The following is a 21,159-nucleotide window of genomic DNA, read 5'->3' on the forward strand; positions in this document are numbered from 1 at the left end:
CCGTCTCTCTCAGGTCAGGGCGTGACAATAATTCACTGTATCAGAATTCCAGTGGGTCAGAAGTTCACATACACTAAGTTGACTGGGCCTTTAAACAGCTTGGAAAATTCCAGAAAATTATGTCATGGCTTTAGAAGCTTCTGATAGGCTAATTGACATCATTTGAGTCAATTGGAGGTGTACCTGTGGATGTATTTCAAGGCCTACCTTCAAACTCAGTGCCTCCTTGATTGACATGGGAATATCAAAAGAAATCAGCCGAGACCTCAGAAAAACCTCCACAAGTCTGGTTCATCCTTGGGAGCAATTTCCAAACGCCTGAAGGTACCATGTTCATCTGTATAAACAATAGTACGCAAGTATAAACACCATGGGACCACGCAGCCGTCATACCGCTCAGGAAGGAGACGTGTTCTGTCTCCTAGAGATGAATGTACTTTGGTGCGAGAAGTGCAAATCAATCCCAGAACAACAGCAAAGGACCTTGTGAAGATGCTGGAGGAAACGGGTACAAAGTATCTATATCCACAGTAAACAAGTCCTATATTGACAAGGAAGAAGCCACTGCTCCAAAACCATCATAAAAAAGCCAGACTACGGTTTGCAACTGCACATGGTGACAAAGATCTGACTTTTTTGAGAAATGTCCTCTGGTCTGATGAAACAAATATAGAACTGTTTGGCCAGAATGACCATCGTTATGTTTGGTGGAAAAGGGGGAGGCTTGCAAGCCGAAGAACACCATCCCAACCGTGAAGCACGGGGGTGGCAGCATCATGTTATGGGGGTGCTTTTCTGCAGGAGGGACTGGTGCACTTCACAAATAGATGGCATCATTAGAAAGGAAAATTATGTGGATATATTGAAGCAACATCTCAAGACATCAGTCAGGAAGTTAAAGCTTGGTCACAAATGGGTCTTCCAAATGGACAATGACCCCAAGCATACTTCCAAAGTTGTGGCAAAATGGCTTAAGGACAACAAAGTCAAGGTAGTGGAGTGGCCATCACAAAGCCCTGACCTCAATCCTATAGAAAATTTGTGGGCACATCTGAAAAAGTGTGTGCGAGCAAGGAGGCCTACAAACCTGACTCAGTTACACCAGCTCTGTCAGGAGGAATGGGCCAAAATTCACCCAACTTATTGTGGGAAGCTTGTGGAAGGCTACCTGAAACGTTTGACCCAAGTTAAACAATTTAAAGACAATGCTACCAAATACTAATTGAGTGTATGTAAACTTCTGACCCACTGGGAATGTGATGAAAGAAATAAAAGCTGAAATATATCATTCTCTCTACTATTATTCTGACATTTTACGTTCTTAAAATGAAGTGGTGATCCTAACTGACCTAAATGTCAGGAATTGTGAAAAACTGAGTTTAAATGTATTTGGCTAAGGTGTATGTAAACTTCCGACTTTAACTGTATATCATACATATTTGTGATAATTAATATATAATTAATGATATACACTACCGGTCAAAAGTTTTAGAACACCTACTCATTCAAGGGTTTTTCTTGATTTTTTTAAAACAATTTTCTACAGTGTAGAATAATAGTGAAGACATCAACACTATGAAATAACACAAATGGAATCATGTAGTAACCAAAAAAGTGAAACAATTCAAAATTGATTTTAGATTCTTCAAAGTAGCCACCCTTTGCTTTGATGACAGCTTTGTACACCCTTGGCATTCTCTCAACCACCTTCATGAGGTAGTCACCTGGAATGCATTTCAATTAACAGGTGTGCCTTTTTAAAAGTTAATTTGTGGAATTTCTTTCCTTCTTAATGCGTTTGAGCCAATCAGTTATGTTGTGACCAGGTAGGGGCGGTATATAGAAGATAGCCCTATTTGGTAAAATACCAAGTCCATATTATGGCAAGAACAGCTCAAATAAGCAAAGAGAAACAACAGTCCATCATTACTTTAAGACATGAAGGTCAATCAATACGGAACATTTCAAGAACTTTGAACGTTTCTTCAAGTGCAGTCGCAAAAACCATCAAGCGCTATGATGAAACTGGCTCTCATGAGGACCGCCACAGGAATGGAAGACCCAGAGTTACCTCTGCTGCAGAGGATAAGTTCATTAGAGTTACCAGCCTCAGAAATTGCAGCCCAAATAAATGCTTTACACAGTTCAAGTAACAGACACATCTCAACATCAACTGTTCAGTGGAGACGGTGTGAATCAGGCCTTCATGGTCGAATTGCTGCAAAGAAACCACCAATAAGAAGAAGAGACTTGCTTGGGCCAAGAAACACGAGCAATGGACATTAGACCAGTGGAAATATGTCCTTTGGTCTGGAGTCCAAATTTGAGATTTTTGGTTCCAACCGCCGTGTCTTTGTGAGACTCGGTGTGGGTGAACAGATGATCTCCGCATGTGTATTTCCCACCGTAAACCATGGAGGTGTTATGGTGTGGGGGTGCTTTGCTGGTGACATTGTCTGTGATTTATTTAGACTTCAAGGCACATTTAACCAGCATGGCTACCACAGCATTCTGCAGCGATACGCCATCCCATCTGGTTTGGGCTTAGTGGGACTATCATTTGTTTTTCAAAAGGACAATGACCCAACACCAGGCTGTGTAAGGGCTATTTGACCAAGAAGGAGAGTGATGGAGTGCTGCATCAGACGACCTGGCTTCCAGAATCACCCGACTTAAACCAAATTGAGATGGTTTGGGATGAGTCGGACCACATAGTGAAGGAAAAGCAGCCAACAAGTGCTTAGCATACAGTGGGGGGAAAAAGTATTGAGTCAGCCACCAATTGTGCAAGTTCTCCCACTTAAAAAGATGAGAGGCCTGTAATTTTCATCATAGGTACACGTCAGCTATGACAGACAAAATGAGAGAAAAAAAATCCAGAAAATCGCATTGTAGGATTTTTAATGAATTTATTTGCAAATTATGGTGGAAAATAAGTATTTGGTCACCTACAAACAAGCAAGATCTCTGGCTCTCACAGACCGGTAACTTCTTCTTTAAGAGGCTCCTCTGTCCTCCACTCGTTACCTGTATTAATGGCACCTGTTTGAACTTGTTATCAGTATAAAAGACACCTGTCCACAACCTCAAACAGTCACACTCCAAACTCCACTATGGCCAAGACCAAAGAGCTGTCAAAGGACACCAGAAACAAAATTGTAGACCTGCACCAGGCTGGGAAGACTGAATCTGCAATAGGTAAGCAGCTTGGTTTGAAGAAATCAACTGTGGGAGCAATTATTAGGAAATGGAAGACATACAAGACCACTGATAATCTCCCTCGATCTGGGGCTCCACGCAAGATCTCACACCATGGGGTCAAAATTATCACAAGAACGGTGAGCAAAAATCCCAGCACCACACGGGGGGACCTAGTGAATGACCTGCAGAGAGCTGGGACCAAAGTAACAAAGCCTACCATCAGTAACACACTACGCCGCCAGGGACTCAAATCCTGCAGTGCCAGACGTGTCCCCCTGCTTAAGCCAGTACATGTCCAGGCCCGTCTGAAGTTTGCTAGAGAGCATTTGGATGATCCAGAAGAGGATTGGGAGAATGTCAGATGAAACCAAAATATAACTTTTTGGTAAAAACTCAACTCGTCGTGTTTGGAGGACAAAGAATGCTGAGTTGCATCCAAAGAATACCATACCTACTGTGAAGCATGGGGGTGGAAACATCATGCTTTGTGGCTGTTTTTCTGCAAAGGGACCAGGACGACTGATCCGTGTAAAGGAAAGAATGAATGGGGCCATGTATCGTGAGATTTTGAGTGAAAACCTCCTTCCATCAGCAAGGGCATTGAAGATGAAACATGGCTGGGTCTTTCAGCATGACAATGATCCCAAACACACCGCCCGGGCAACAAAGGAGTGGCTTCGTAAGAAGCATTTCAAGGTCCTGGAGTGGCCTAGCCAGTCTCCAGATCTCAACCCCATAGAAAATCTTTGGAGGGAGTTGAAAGTCAGTGTTGCCCAGCGACAGCCCCAAAACATCACTGCTCTAGAGAAGATCTGCATGTCGGAATGGGCCAAAATACCAGCAACAGTGTGTGAAAACCTTGTGAAGACTTACAGAAAACGTTTGACCTGTGTCATTGCCAACAAAGGGTATATAACAAAGTATTGAGATAGACTTTTGTAATTTACCAAATACTTATTTTCCACCATAATTTGCAAATAAATTCATAAAAAATCCTACAATGTGATTTCCTGGATTTTTTTTCTCATTTTGTCTGTCATCGTTGAAGTGTACCTATGATGAAAATTACAGGCCTCTCTCATGTTTTTAAGTGGGAGAACTTGCACAATTGGTGGCTGACTAAATACTTTTTTCCCCCACTGTATGTGGGAACTCCTTCAAGACTGCTGGAAAATCATTCCAGGTGAAACTGGTTGAGAGAATGCCAAGAGTGTGCAAAGCTGTCATCAAGGCAAAGGATGGCTATTTGAAGAATCTCAAATATAAAATATATTTTGATCTGTTTAACACTTTTGTGGTTACTACATGATTCCATATGTGTTATTTCATAGTTTTTATGTCTTCACTATTATTATACAATGTAGAAAATAGTAAAAATAAAGAAAAACCCTTGAATGAGTAGGTGATCTAAAACTTTGACCGGTAGTGTATATGATATATTATTATTTATATTTGCATCATTTATATTTCTGCATCTAAGCTAAGGTCAGTTTTGACACTTGGCAAGTTTGACCCCCTGCTATGGCTCAAATTTTGGCAAACACAAAGCAGCCTTACTTACAGATAGATACCTTGAATGATAAAGATGATAGCCAAAAACGATCCATGTTGATGTAACAAAGTTATACAATATAATAGTTAGATTATCTCCTCCGTTTTGTTGTAGCTAAATAATACTTCTCCATCCAACCTTTTAGGTGCTAGTGGATTCAAGCTCCTCCATGAATGAGTCATGCTATGATTCCGATGACAAAATAACACGGTTGGATGCTGTTAAACAGCTCTTTGATAACTTCGCAACTAGAAGCATGGCGTACAATTTTCATCATGTCATTGGCTTGGTGAAGTTTGACTCCTCAGTTAAAACTCTCCACACATTTACAGAGACTCTGGAGACCTTCAAGGTAAATATATTTTGTAATTTCTATTTTATGAATGCAAAATAGCGACGGGGGTGATTTCAATAAGATCCAGTCAAGTACTTACTGTACTGAGATCACATACGTACTCCCCTCAAACCTGTTTTAAAGACTGAAACTGAGACTCAGCAATATGATGTTGCCACGAGCAGCACTGTACATGTTACAGATGAGCGTGATGCACTACGATGCACTCAGTGTCACGACTTCTGCCGAAATCGGTCCCTCTCCTTATTCGGGCGGTCGACGTCACCGGCCTTCTAGCCATCACTGATCCATTTTTCATTTTCCATTTGTTTTGTCTTGTTTTCCCACACACCTGGTTTTCATTCCATCATTACGTATTGTGTATTTGACCCTCTGTTCCCCCCATGTCTTTGTGTGGTATTGTTTGTTTGTAAGGGCTTGTGCACATGTGTACTGATGCGCGTTGGGTTTTGTACCCATGTCGATTATTTCTTTATGCCGTTGGTTTTGGAATTAAACTGCTCCGGCTATTTACCTAGTTCTGCTCTACGGCGTCTGACTTCACTGCCACCAGTTACGCACCCCTTACACTCAGAGGATCTGCATGTGTATGGAGGCGCTTCAAATTGTCCCCATGTTGTAGTTTTTGTATGCGTTGCTGACGCTACCATTCAATCAGGGATTTTGTGGCATTCATGATATCATTCTTTAGCATGCATCTGCAAACGTCACATAATATTAGAGATATTAGTAGATATTTTTGGCACTTACAGGAACACGTACACAATCTGGAGGCCAGTGGATGCACTGTGCTGTATGATGCCTTGAAACGTGGCATGTCTCAACTGAAAAAAGTTGGAGAGCAGTTTCCAGACTGCAGACTTCGCATCATATGTCTCACAGATGGGAATGATGATGGGTAAATAGAATTATACTTTTTCAGTGTGTAAAACAGTGATTACCTTGATGTTACATTCATTGCGTTAACACAAAGGTATTGTTCGATTGGATTGATTGGTTAATAATTCTATCCGTAGATCAATGACCGAACCAGATGCTGTCACAACCAAACTGATGAGCCATAACATTGTTGTTGATGCCATCGTTGTTGGAAAGGTGGACAACAACGTGCTGCGTGGAATCAGCAATGCAACAGGTACTGTATAATGTCTAAAGAGATTCTGGTTTATATCCCAGCAGTGGACGTACGCCATCATCATGATGTCTTCTTGTGGTTGAAATATGGACACAAAATCAGAATGAATGCATTTTGTTGAATCATTTCTCATTGTTATATTATTTTGGCCTGACTGCACACAAGAACGCAAGCAAAACATAAAATGTTTCGACATGAAGTCTACTGTAGTTGGGATAAACATTTTTTTGAAGGAAAAGTGTTTTGTGTCAGTATTCAATATCATAATATTACAGTTTATCGTAATATAGATGACAATTGACGTATATTTTGTAACAGGGTTGTAAAGGGTTTAAAATCTGGACTTACTTGGTTTCTATATCACTAGTGGTGTGGTTTTCATTTTGATGCATCCTTTTACAGCCAGTTTGCATTCCCTTGGAAGTTTGAATTGCATTTGGTTAAATGAAGATGACAGCAGTCTACAGTCTAATAAAATGTGAGGCAGCCATTGGGTGTTTTTTGAGCCCCTACATAACAATGTCGTATTTTATACATATTTGCTTCAAGTTATAACAATGAAGCAACTGAATCCACTCCATGTCTTTTAGGAGGGTGTTTTTTCAAACCATCCATGTCTTTTAGGAGGGTGTTGTTTCAAACCATCCATGTCTTTTAGAAGGGTGTTGTTTCAATCCATCCATGTCTTTTAGGGGTGGCAGGTAGCCTTGTGGTTAGCGTTGGGCCAGTAACCGAAAGGTTGCTGGATCGAATCCCCGAGCTGACAAGGTAAAAATCTGTTCCCCGGTAGGCCGTCATTGTAAATAATATTTTTTTCTTAACTGACTTGCCTAGTTAAATAAAGGTTACATTTAGAAGGGTCTTGTTTCAAACCATCCATGGCTTTTAGGAGGGTGTTGTTTCAAACCATCCATGGCTTTTAGGAGGGTGTTGTTTCAAACCATCCATGGCTTTTAGGAGGGTGTTGTTTCAAACCATCCATGGCTTTTAGGAGGGTGTTGTTTCAAACCATCCATGGCTTTTAGGAGGGTGTTGTTTCAACCATCCATGTCTTTTAGGAGGGTGTTGTTTCAAACCATCCATGGCTTTTAGGAGGTTATTGTTTCAAACCCTCCATGTCTTTTAGGAGGGTGTTGTTTCAAACCAGAGACGAGTAAAGCTGGTCTGAAGCTTTTTGAAATGGAAACTGTTCTGTCTTTGGAGATGAGGAAGCTGAAGAAGAAATTGGACATATCCTACATTAGGAGCGAGGTACAATCTATTAAACAAAAACTATTCAAATAGGACATATGTTTCCATATATTCTATATAAAATAATACGATTCTTGATCTTTATTTTACTCTACTTTATTCTACTCTTATTATTATCTATCCTGATGCCTAGTCACTTTACCCTGCCTTGATGAACATATCTACCTCAAATACCTCGTACCCCTGCACATTGATCTGGTACTTCCTGTATATAGTTCCATTCTTGTGTATTTTATTCCTCTTGTGTTACTATTTGTATGATTTTTTAAACTTTGCATCGTTAGGAAGGGCTCGTAAACAAACATTTCACGGTAAAGTTGCATGTGACAAATAACCTTTTATTTTATTTAAATATGTACGTTCATAACATTGATCTTAAAACGAATTGTACTAAACAATGCTCATTTGCCTCTACAGAGCATTCTAGTTGCTCTCTTCGCCAACCGGGGTTATGATGAGAAGCCAGAGGTTGCTCTGCCAAGTGGACTAAACGATAAAGTGACTGGGACAGAGAAGTACGAGCAGTTCCATTATAAGCATGTCATTCTGGGATGACAGAGTAATTTACTTCCACTACTAATTGCTATTCTAGTAAACCACTCTTATGCTCAAGACGCATTTATATAATGTTGAAATTGAGGTAAACTACTGTATTGCTCTAACAAAACGAATATGTCACAAAATAGTGCATTGAAAAAGAAGATCCAGGAATCCAAGAGCGGACGCTTTTTGGAGAAGGACAAACGCCTTCTGGAAGAGCTGAAGAGCCTGCACTGTGACCCACATCCATTCTGCACTGTTTTGCCTTCAGAGTCAGACTTTAGTAAGTAAACATTATTGGGGTATTGTGTTAAGTGTGATTGATCTGGTAACACTTAGTATAAATATACTTTTCATAATGCTTTATAATAACATTGTTAATGCTTGTTATAAACTGGTTGGTTGAAGCCCTGATTGCTGATTGGATGACAGCCGTGGTATATCAGACCGTATACCACGGGTATGATAAAACATTTATTTTTACTGCTCTAATTACATTGGTAACCAGTTTATAATAGCAATAAGGCAACTCTGGGGTTTGTGATATATGGCCAGTATACCAGGGCTAAGGGCTGTATCCAGGCACTCCGCGTTGCATCATGGATAAAAACAGCCCTTAGCTGTGGTATATTGGCCATATACCACACCAACTCATGCCTTATTGCTTAAATATAGTCTACATGGACCATGACCGTAACAGCCTCAAGTTATTGGTTTGTTTGCTTGACTGGTCAAATCAACTTCCCATCCACATAACCAGTTGGTTATTATTTGAATCATTTTGCAGAATATTGTCTAAAACATTTAACCCCTGTGATTCCATATCTATTCAGCGTTTTGGAAGATTCTCATGCAAGGCCCTCCTGAAACACCTTACGAGGATGGAGTCTTTGAGCTGTACTGTCAGTTTGGAGCTGACTACCCCGTCAAACCTCCACTTGTGCGCTTTGTCACACCTGTATCCTTCTACACAATGAATACATGAAGACAGTGTATTTATTCTTATTACCTAAGTCATACATTTTCAAATTCTATCCAGTTGATTGATGCTTTTTTCCATCATGAAAAATCATTAAAATCTTTTGGGGTATTTTACCCAATTTCGATCTTGTCTCATCGCTGCAACTCCCCAACGGGCTCGGGAGGCAAAGGTCAAGTCATGCATCCTCTGAAACATGACCCGCATAACAGCGCTTCTTAACACCCGCCCGCTTAACCCGGAAGCCCGCCGCACCAATGTGTCGGAGGAAACACTTCAACTGACTACCGAAGTCAGCCTGTAGGCGCCCGGCCCGCCATAAGTAGTCGCTAGAGCGCGATGAGCCAAGTAAAGCCCCCCCCCCCGGCCAAACCCTCCCCTAACCCGGACGACACTGGGCAAATTGTGTGCCGCCCTATGGGATTCCCGATCACGGCTGGTTGTGATACAGCCCGGGATTGAACCCGGGTCTGTAGTGACTCCTCTAGCACTGCGATGCATTGCCTTAGACCACTGCTCACGCGGGAGGCCATGAAAAATCCTTAATGTGGACAAAGGTGTACCACTGCAACATAAACAGTGTGGGTCGTATCTGCCACAACATATTTGACCGCAGCTACAACGCTCACATAACCATGAGAGAGATCTTGGATGCTGTATATGGAGTGCTCATCGTTCCTGAACCCCAAGATCCACTGGACAGGTTGGCTTCACGTTATTTGATGACCACACTGAATACAAGAGTGGTGTTAACTCTGATTCTAAAATGAAAAGTACGAAATAGTGTATTATATTTATTAGTATATAGTATAGTAGTAAATTGAATTCATATACCTACATTTTATCTGAATGAAAATGTCTTGTAAAAGTATTTTGGCAGAGGAATACCTGACCAGCAGATGCAAGTATGAAGAAGAGGCCAAGAAAAACACAGAGGAAGTTGCAGGCCATTCATTGGATGACATGGAGAAGGTGAATGCACTTATCTAATTATGTTTATTTTTGTTAGCTCTGCTACATCTTTTATTAGGGGCGCTTGTGTGTAAAAAGAGGTGGATTCACTTTTCAGACATTTCCGTGTAAAACTGACATCACAGTCTACGTCAGTGGTTCCCAAACTTTTTATAGTCCCGTACCCCTTCAAACATTCAACCTCCAGCTGCGTACCCCCTCTAGCACCAGGGTCAGCGCACTTTCAAATGTTGTTTTTTGCCATCATTGTCTAAGCCTGCCACACACACACACACACTATACGATTTATACGACACACACTATACGACCTTTATTAAACAAAAGAATGAGTGTGAGTTTTTGTCACAACCCGGCTCGTGGGAAGTGACAAAGAGCTCTTATAGGACCAGGTCACAAATAATAATAATCAATCATTTTTCTCTTTATTTAGCAATCTTACATTTAAAACCTTATTTGTTCATCAATAATTGTGAATAACTCACCACAGGTTAATGAGAAAGGTGTGCTTGAAAGGATGCACCTAACTCTGCAATGTTGGGTTGTATTGGAGAGAGTCTCAGTATTAAATCATTTTCCACACACAGTCTTTGTGTCACGCCCTGACGATAGAGAGCCTTTTTATTCTCTATTTTGGTTAGGTCGGGGTGTGACTAGGGGGGGTGTTCTGGTCTAGGTTATTTATTTCTACGTTGGCCTGGTATGGTTCCCAATCAGAAGCAGCTGTTTATTGTTGTCTCTGATTGGGGATCATATTTAGGCAGCCATTTCCCCACTGTGTTTTGTGGGATCTTGTTTATGTGTAGTTACCTGTGAGCACGCCGTAGCTTCACGTGTCGTATATTCTTTATTGTTTTTTTTTTTGTGCGGTTGACTTATAATAAAAAGATGTCGAACCGATTTCACGCTGCGCTTTGGTCTGAATGTTCCTACGACAATCGTGACACTTTGCCTGTATTTAGTTTTCATGCTAGTGAGGGCCGATAATCCACTCTCATATAGGTACGTGGTTGCAAAGGGCATCAGTGTCTTAACAGCGCGATTTGACAAGACAAGAAGCTGAGCTCAGCCCTATTCAGAAATCTGTCAGTGGCTTCTGATTAAATTCAATTTTCACAGAACCGCTTGTTGCAATTTCAATGAGGCTCTCTTTTTTTTCTTTTTTTCTATTTTATTTGTGCATTTTCCAATTAAGAACATTCAAAACAAAAGTGAAAATGTGTTAGACAACAAAGGACACAGTGACGGTAACAGACGAGCGTAATAAAAAATAAAAATTATATATACGGGCATGCATAATACATAAAAAACATACATGATACATAAATCATAATAAAGAGTAAAATAAAAAATAATAATAATGAGACATTGAATCATATGGTCACATATGGTAAGCTACATATTATACATTACGTGTGAAACATTATATAAGAATTATATAGAGATTCAATCAATGTGATGTGAGGAGAGATTCTCCATATAGTCAATAAAAGGTTGCCAAATTCTGTAAAATGTCTTTAACTTATTCCTCAAGCAGTAAGTGATTTTCTCCAGTGGGATACAACTATTAACTTCCGATAGCCACATTGCAACTGGCAGGAGGGAATCCGATTTCCATTTCAAGGCAATACATTTCTTGGCAATCGCTAGCAATATTTCTGTTAGCTTTATAGTATGACTTGGCCTAAGATTGGAGTTAGTATAGTTACCCAGTAGACAGACCTCCGGGTCTAAAGGGAATGAATGCAAATCCATGAATTGAGGATATGGTATCTCATACCCCCTGCCAGAAACCCTGCAGTTTTGAACACTGCCAAGTGGAATGGAGGAATGTTCCTTCATCTGAGCCACATCTAAAACATAGGGAGGAGATATCAGGGTTGAACCTGTGCAGTCTAGATGGGGTGATATAGAGCTGATGGAGGAAATTGAACTGGATCAGTCTGTATCTGGAGTTCAATGTGGATGTAACACCATCCCTGCATAGGTCACTCCAAAGGCCCTCATCAAGATCAATACCCAGATCTTTTTCCCATCTAAGTCGGGGTTTATCTAGCTCAGGCAGTGTTAGTACTGACATTAGAGCATCGTAAACACGGGAAATGATCTTGAACACTGGTTGGTCTGCGTGGCAGAGTTGTTCAATAGGTGACATCTTAGGTAGGTTCCATTGTCCCTTGAGAGTCACCCTAATAAAGTCTCGTAGTTGTAGGTAGCTAAAGAAGTCCCTGTTAGACAAGTGGTATTTCTGTTTCAGCTGTTCAAAAGACATAAGAACTCCCTCCTCATAACAGTGTTCCAGAAGAGTGATCCCCTTATCAGACCATGGTCTAAAGTTACTATTCTGGAAAAACATAGGGATCAATCTATTGTTCCATAAAGGGGTTTTAGGGGAGAGAAATCCCCCTCGTCCGAACAGCTCATGCAGTTTACACCATGCCAGGACAGAATGTATGATTAAAGGGTTGTCTGTGATGGTTTTTATAGATTTTCTGTCCCATTTGTAAAACAATTCTGCCTCAGTGTCATCATTCACCTCAAGCTTTTCAATGTTCAACCATGAGGGAGAGGGACCATTGTCAAACCTCTGAGCCAGAAACCTAGACTGTGCAGCCCAGTAGTACATTCTAAAATTGGGGAGGTTTAAGCCCCCTTGACCGTAATCTAGGGTCAGTTTGTCCAGGCTAACCCTCGGGGTTTTGCCATGCCAGATAAACCGTCTGGTCAGCTTGTCAAGAGAGGAAAAGAATGCTGCGGGCACAGGGATAGGGAGAGATTGAAACAAATATAGAAATCTGGGCAGGATATTCATTTTAATCACATTGATTCTACCCAGTAAGGTGAGAGGCAAGTCCATCCACCTACCCAGGTCACCCTCCACCTCTCGCAACAAGCCGGCCAGATTGAGTTTATAGAGGTTGTTCAGGTTACCATCCACCATTATGCCCAAATATGTGAAGCCCAGAGGCGACCATCGAAAAGGAAACTTGTGCTTGATGGTATGATAGTCAAAGACAGACAACGGTAAGATTTCGCTTTTATGGAATTTAACCTTATATCCAGAGAAAGAACTATAACACTGTAGTAGGATCTGTAAGTGAGAGAGGGAGTGTTCTGGGTTTGTTAGAAATAAGATAAGGTCGTCCGCAAAGAGTGATAGTTTATGGGTATGGGGGCCCACCTCAAAGCCATGTATGTCAGGGCATGATCTAATAGCCTCAGCCAACGGCTCGATGGCGAGGGCGAAGAGGTGGGGGCTAATTGGGCAACCTTGTCTGTTCCCCCTATAGAGAGGGAAAGAGGAGGAAGTAATCCCATTGGTAGCAATCCTAGTTTTAGGAGATTTGTAGAGTGATTTTATCAAATTTACAAACACGGTACCTAAACCAAACTTTTCCAAGTCGCGAAAGAGGTATGACCATTCAACCCTATCAAAGGCCTTTTCAGCGTCGAGGGAGACTGCGACACTAGGTATTTTGTTTTTGTTAGCAAGGTGAATTATATCAAAGAACCTTCTGAGATTATTGGAGGACAGTCTATTAATTATGAAGCCAGTCTGATCTGGGTTGACCAACAGGGGAAGACATGACTCCAGTCTCTTAGATAGCATCTTGGTGACCAGATTACAATCTGTGTTAAGGAGAGAGATTGGTCTATAGGAGGCGCACTTTAGCGGGTTTTTCCCTTTCTTGTGGATTACAGTAATCACTGCTTGAGAGAAAGACTCTGGAAAGCAGTTGTCTTCCCCGGCTTTTTTAAGTACCTCCATGAGGTAGGGGACCAACAGCTCCCTAAATTATTTATAGAACTCTGGAGGGAAGCCATCCTCCCCAGGAGATTTATTAGAAGGTAAGGATTTAATGGCTTCCACCAATTCATGAACAGAGAAGTTTTCACTCAGGCGCTCTCTGTCTTCCTCTGACAGGCATGGGAGGTTGAGAGAGGAGAGAAAGGAGTCGATCTCTGATAGATCATCGCTTGATTGGGAAGTGTAGAGGTCTTCATAGTATTTCTTAAAGGTATTATTAATTTCGGTAGGGTCGAAAGATATCTCGTTAGTAAGGGTTTCTGTAGCATTAATTGTCCTCTTACTTTCCTCTGCTTTCAGTTGCCATGCCAGTACTTTGTGAGCTTTCTCTCCAAGCTCGTAATAACGCTGTTTTGATTTAGTGATGGCCCTCTCAGCTTGATATGTGTTCAGAATATTATATTTCAGTTTTTTATTTACCAAAAGCCTATATAGATCTTTAGTCGGGCCTCTTTGGTAGGTTTTCTCCAGCTCAGAGATTTCAGATTCAAGGACATTCAGTTCCGCACCGTGTTTTCTCTTCAACCCTTTAGTATAGGAAATTATCTGTCCCCTCAGATAGGCTTTCAATGTGTCCCAAAGAATGAAACTGTCAGGAGCGGAGGGTTTGTTTGTCAAAGTAAAAATATTGATCTGCTCTTTGATAAATGCACAGAATTCAGGTTGCTTTAGGAGTGTAGGATTTAGTCTCCATCTATATGCTCCATTTACCTTGTTAGGAATGGAGATTGATAATACCAGAGGAGAATGGTCGCTAAGCAATCTGGGGAGATACTCGATATCTAACACTCTATGAAACAGTTGGGTCGATAGTAAAAAGTTATCTATGCGTGTGTGTGTCTTGTGTGGGTGTGAATAAAAAGAGTAGTCCCTATCCTGTGGGTGCATCTGTGGGTGCATCCAGATGTCTAGTAAATTAAGATCTTTCATGAATGACATGGTGAGCTTGGCGGCTTTGGTAAGAAGGGAGGGTTTATCAGAGGACCTATCAAGAACTGTATCTAAACAAAAATGTAGATCTCCTCCAACCAGTAGCCATTCTGGTGGTGCTTGAGCGACCTGAAGGAAGGCATTCTGTATAAACATATGGTCATCAAAGTTAGGAGCATAAATATTCAACAGGGTCCAAGACTCTGAAAACATATGCCCCTGCACCAAAACAAACCTGCCCGAGGGATCAGAGATGGTGTTGTTGACGCAGAAGGGGATGTGTCTACTTATCAGAATTGCAGTTCCTCTTGCTTTGGAGTTAAAAGAGGACGCAAAAACTTGTCCTACCCATTCCCTCTTCAATTTCTTGTGTTCGCTGGCTGTAAGATGTGTTTCTTGTAGAAACACAATGTCAGCCTTTAATTTCTTAAGGTATGTATAGACTCTTTTCCTTTTAATCGGGCTGTTAAGGCCTTTTACGTTGAATGTGACATATTTTAGTGGATTAAGCATAGGTTGGGTTTCAAATATGTAACCGAATGGAAATCTCTCATATGTAAATAGACTCAATGAGGCTCTCTTGTTCAGATATCGGTAAGTGGACTGGAGGCAGGGCATGAAAGGGATAACGAGCCTGCGTAATTGCGCACCCAACTCACTCAGGTGCTTCGCTATATCACATTTGACATTGTCCGTAAGCTTGAGTTTATTTGCACACAAAATATCATACAATGATGGAAAGACCTGTTTGTTGTCCTTTTTAATGCAGACAGAAAGGAGCTCCAACTTCTTAATCATAGCCTCAATTTTGTCCCGCACATTGAATATAGTTGCGGAGAGTCCCTGTAATCCTAGATTCAGATCATTCCGGCAAGGAAAAAACATCACCCAGACAGGCCAGTTGTGTGAGAAACTGAAAATTATGGCTCGTCTCTCAATTTAAAAAAGTGTCAATACTTTGCCCCTTAATAACCAGCGCACTTCTGTGTGTTGTAAAAGCGTAACATGGTCGCTGCCCATATCATTGCATAATGCAGAAAGTACACGAGAGTTCAGGGGCCTTGCTTTAACAAAGTTAACAATTTTCACTGTAGTGTCCAAAATGTCTTTCAAGCTGTCCGGCATTCCCTTGGCAGCAAGAGCCTCTCGGTGGATGCTGCAGTGTACCCAAGTGGCGTCGGGAGCGACTGCTTGCACACGCGTTACCACTCCACTATGTCTCCCTGTCATGGCTTTTGCGCCATCAGTACAGATACCAACACATCTTGACCACCAAAGTCCATTTGATGTCACAAAGCCGTCCAGTACTTTAAAAATATCCTCTCATGTTGTCCTGGTTTCCAGTGATTTGCAGAAGAGGATGTCTTCCTTAATTGACCCCCCCATAAACGTAACGGACATATACCAGGAGCTGTGCCAGGCCCGCCACGTCTGTTGACTCATCCAGCTGTAACGCATAGAATTCACTGGCTTGTATGCGAAGGAGTAATTGTTTCAAAACATCTCCTGCCATGTCACTGATGCGTCGTGAAACAGTGTTGTTTGATGAAGATATTGTCTGTATAGTTTTTTGGCCTTTTCCCCCAGCATTGTCCCAGCCATATCCGAGGGAGAAGGAAGAATTAAGTCCTCCACAATAGTATGGGGCTTGCCTGTCCTAGCCACTCAGTAGCTCACCATATAAGATGCTTCTAGCCCCTTCTTATTAATGGTATCTGTTACTTTTATACATGAAAGTCATCTTAATTCTCACTCCAAAAACTCCCATGGCTTATTTTTCAAATTGTCATGTTTCGTTTCTAAATGTCTGCGCAAGAGTGAAGGTTTCCAGCGAGAGAGTAACGGTTAATGTGATTGGATGTTAATTATTTGACTAGGCTACCTGTATTTGACATCGTGTGTGTGTTTATTTTTGCTGAACACTAGATGGTTTAATGTTATTTTTGGCAGTGAAACGAGGCTACTCAGGCGAGAGAAAAACCTCACCCAAATGTATAGTCCCGTTGGAAAATATAAATGTACTGTTTGAAATGTGAATCACATTTTTATTTGGCATACCCCGACGGCATTTGTACGCGTACCCCAGTTTGGAAATACCTGGTCTACGTTACCAGTTTCTCAGATACATTTATTTTAACAGCAACCCCTTTAATGTAACAGTTTTTCAGGGTATGATAATACTTTCCTTTTAAATTTACAGGAATTGTTGGGTGAAGAGTTGACTGAGAAGTTCATACCCTCACACTTGATTTGTCCACTAACCAACAAGATGTTTGTTGACCCAGTGAAGAACCAGGAGGGAACCGTGTACGAGCGAAAGGCCATTGAGAAACATCTGAAGAGGTAAGCTGGTTATTCATATTGATAAGTCGTTATTTATGATTCATTATTAACGTGTTACTTTTATAAAGTAATCCAAAAATATTAAGCTAATGTCGTTATGTGTGTTTTTTTTCATCGGCTGCTTCTGAGTTTGTTTAAACACAGGCCACATTCATGTAATTCTTAATTCTTTCCTTACTTAGATTTATGTATATTGAGTATATGTTGTGAAACTGTTAGATATTACCTGTTAGATATTACTCCACTGTCGGAGCTAGAAACACAAGCATTTCACTACACCTGCAATAACATCTGTTAAACACGTGTATGTGACCAATAACATTTGATTTGATTTGTATTAATTGTGGGCTCAAATATTAGCAAATGACTGTTAGTTTATTTATAAAATACATTTTTCTCATCCCTTGCATACAGAACTGAAATAACACATTGCTAGCAACTATGTGACAGTTCGGTGTCAGTAGTTTATGTGTCTTATTGCAATAGGCTTAGACATTTTAACTGATTGACAATTCTTCAAACAGGAAAGTCTTCACCTACTGTAAACATTTAAAATGAATTAACTAATTAAATGAATTATTTGACCACTATTTTTTGAGAATGGTTTACTGTCTTCCCAGCTTTTACAGGACATGGATTGGGACTGATCCCAAAACAAACAAGTTACTGACATTAACTGACCTCAAGCCATACCAAGACATGAGAAAAATGGTGAGGGACTATCGCAAACAGCAACTTCAGGAGACAGATGTTTAAAACACAATGTGGTTGCCAAAATGTAGCATTCCTGCCTTGTAGCCTACACATTTTGGTGAAACATGATGATGATGATGTTGGAACTAATGTTACCACACCCATTGGGTTATTGAAGTATGCTAATAATTGTATGTAACCGATATTTGTACTGACATTTCTAGAGGGAATAGCTCTTCATTTTCTTGGGGTTTGTACTTGATTATAAACTGGGTGGTTCGAGCCCTGAATGCTGATTGGCAGACAGCCGTGGTATATCAGACCGTATACCACTGGTATGACAAAACATGTATTTTTACTGCTCTAATTACACTGGTAACCAGTTTATAATAGCAATAAGGCACCTCTGGGGTTTGTGATATATGGCCAGTATACCACGGCTAAGGACTGTATCCAGGCACTCCGCGTTCCATCATGCATAAAAACAGCCCTTAGCTGTGGTATATTGGCCATATACCACACCCCCTCATGCCTTATTGTTTAATTATAGCACACTTCATGTGTAGCTAATTAAGATTCATATCCATGGCCAATTCCTATTAAACTCTTGTCAAAAAACAGTTGAATTTCTGAATGTTAAAATGGGTTTTGTATAGTAATTACATAATGAATATACAAAAATATACAATTAATATATTAGTTACATAATTTGAAAAATAGGAGATTCCGCACTCTACACACACGTACATTGTAATATTGTTGTATGGTGGTATTATACATTTTACATTATACATTTTGTATTGTAGATATGTAGTGGTGTAATAATGTTATATGATGTACTGTTTTATCTTTTGTTTTATATGTAATGTAAGTGCCTTAATGTGTTTGGACCCCAGGAAGAGTAACTGCTGCCTTGGCAGGAACTAATGGGGATCCATAATAAACACCAGGAAGAGTAGCTGCTGCCTTGACAGGAACTAATGGGGATCCATAATAAACCCCAGGAAGAGTAGCTGCTGCCTTGGCAGGAACTAATGGGGATCCATAATAAACACCAGGAAGAGTAGCTGCTGCCTTGGCAGGAACTAATGGGGATCCATAATAAACACCAGGAAGAGTAGCTGCTGCCTTGACAGGAACTAATGGGGATCCATAATAAACACCAGGAAGAGTAGCTGTTGCCTTGGCAGGAACTAATGGGGATCACTAATAAACCCCAGGAAGAGTAGCTGCTGCCTTGGCAGGAACTAATGGGGATCCATAATAAACACCAGGAAGAGTAGCTGCTGCCTTTGCAGGAACTAATGGGGATCCATAATAAACACCAGGAAGAGTAGCTGTTGCCTTAGCAGGAACTAATGGGGATCACTAATAAACCCCAGGAAGAGTAGCTGCTGCCTTGGCAGGAACTAATGGGGATCCATAATAAACCCCAGGAAGAGTAGCTGCTGCCTTGACAGGAACTAATGGGGATCACTAATAAACCCCAGGAAGAGTAGCTGCTGCCTTGGCAGGAACTAATGGGGATCCATAATAAACCCCAGGAAGAGTAGCTGCTGCCTTGGCAGGAACTAATAGGGATCCATAATAAACACCAGGAAGAGTAGCTGCTGCCTTGGCAGGAACTAATGGGGATCACTAATAAACCCCAGGAAGAGTAGCTGCTGCCTTGGCAGGAATTAATGGGGATCCATAATAAACCCCAGGAAGAGTAGTGTCGTGTCTTTGGGGGTACCATTAAACTGAAGATATGTTTATCAATTAGCTCCCTGTAATTATTATCACGCGATTAAACTGATTAATCGTTTAATTGTAATTAACTAGGAGGTCGGGGCACCAAGGAGAATATTCAGATTACAAAGCTATAATTTTCCTAATATAACTTTCCTGTACTATAATATTATATTCTATTATAGTATAGGTCGATTATCTTCTTAAGTTTAAATGGTGTATTTACCTCTAGTCCAGTCTCATTCCAAAACGTCGTAAATTGTTGTATCTGCACGAACCCAGTCTTTACTAAAATCATCCAAACATCAATTGTCTTAAAATCATTTATTTACTACACTAAGTAATTAACAGAAAACCATACAAACACTAATTATTGTCACAAAGGATTGGTATCGGAATGTGCACTTGTGGGCTAAGCAGCCAGGTCGGCCTGTTGAACAATGGGTCATAAAAGGTCGGCTGAGAAGTTACACAGGGTAATTTAATATTAACAATTGACAATTGAAGGCTCACTCATTCGGGAACAATTGCAATCAATATATATTTACGCTCAGTGTGTCGTTCTGATTCTTGTTGGAGAGTAGTTCTGTTGGGGAGTTTTGTCCGCGTTCTCTCTCTCTCTCTCTCGGTTAGAATGGATCTTTCAGAGCGACCTTCATTAATGTCGTCATCGAATGGTTGCTTCGTTGGTCTTCGCGTTCAATGATATAATTTACTTAGCTGCAGACTAATAATTAATATCAAAGACTTGTTCTTATTCTGTCAGTATCAATAGTCTAAAAGTTAACCACGTGGTATGGTTCACTTTCAGTAGAGGAATTGGATGGTCAAACCTATTAGCCATGAGTGTAGGCCTGGTCTGTAGAAATGTAAATCAGGGAGTGTTTTATAGTGCCCATCGAACAGGCTGGTCAAATGACGCCTGGTCCTGTATATGTCCCTGGGGCGTGCCTATGACTGAGTTAGATTTGGTTACAGAAATACAATTCTATCACATTACATCAGTACATAGCATCTCAATGTCTTACAAAAGCATTATCCTTATTAATACATTCCATACACCCATATGAGGCAAGTCTTAAACTGAGTCTATTATATAAACAGTTTTATGGTAATATGGCTATATTGTCTCTTCTGAGTATCACAAAATTGTACCAAAAGAGGCCAACGTCATGACAGTAGCTACTGCCTTGGCAGGAACTAATAGGGATCCATAATAAACCCCAGGAAGAGTAGCTGCTGCCTTGGCAGGAACTAATAGGGATCCATAATAAACCCCAGGAAGAGTAGCTGCTGCCTTGGCAGGAACTAATGGGGATCCACAATAAACACCAGGAGTACTTTACTCTTTCAACTTAACACATTATAAAGGGTATGATATCCACCATGCCTACGGCTGCCACAGTTAAGTTCAGTAGTGCAGTGCTTTCTATTCTTTTATTTGTGTAATGTTTTTATGTTCTGCCACTTGGTGGCGCTGTGTAGCAACTATCAATTCATGGCCATTTATCTGAGTTGCCTGTTAATTAACACGTGGAACAATCAATCACTCTTTGTTGTGGAGAAAAACTATAATGCAACTGAAGAGATCATTATAGAAATTACAAGTTCTTATCTTCAGTGTCTTAAAATGGATATAGGCCTAGTCTTTCATTGTCACGGTCAGTTTTAC

At 40.7% G+C, this 21,159-nt stretch overlaps 1 protein-coding gene across 4 annotated transcripts in view; it reads left to right on the top strand.

Annotated features, from left to right (window-relative positions):
* LOC106587654 (uncharacterized) overlaps positions 1–18,376 on the top strand; it is a 31,401-nt gene extending 13,025 nt beyond the window's left edge. For 3 of the 4 annotated variants that reach the window (XM_045689527.1, XM_045689529.1, XM_045689528.1), the window contains 11 exons: positions 4,899–5,105; positions 5,861–6,006; positions 6,125–6,243; positions 7,370–7,494; positions 7,912–8,009; positions 8,181–8,317; positions 8,868–8,992; positions 9,571–9,716; positions 9,883–9,985; positions 16,921–17,063; positions 17,684–18,376. In XM_045689527.1, the coding sequence (XP_045545483.1) occupies positions 4,899–5,105; positions 5,861–6,006; positions 6,125–6,243; positions 7,370–7,494; positions 7,912–8,009; positions 8,181–8,317; positions 8,868–8,992; positions 9,571–9,716; positions 9,883–9,985; positions 16,921–17,063; positions 17,684–17,819 (1,485 nt within the window). In that variant the 3' untranslated portion in view covers positions 17,820–18,376. The remainder of the gene's footprint in view (positions 1–4,898; positions 5,106–5,860; positions 6,007–6,124; positions 6,244–7,369; positions 7,495–7,911; positions 8,010–8,180; positions 8,318–8,867; positions 8,993–9,570; positions 9,717–9,882; positions 9,986–16,920; positions 17,064–17,683) is intronic. The other variant, XM_014176237.2, reaches the window with a different exon arrangement.
* The last annotated feature ends 2,783 nt before the right edge of the window (positions 18,377–21,159 follow it).

Source organism: Salmo salar, chromosome ssa11 (assembly GCF_905237065.1).
Source record: "Salmo salar chromosome ssa11, Ssal_v3.1, whole genome shotgun sequence".
Taxonomy (NCBI): Eukaryota; Metazoa; Chordata; class Actinopteri; order Salmoniformes; family Salmonidae; genus Salmo; species Salmo salar.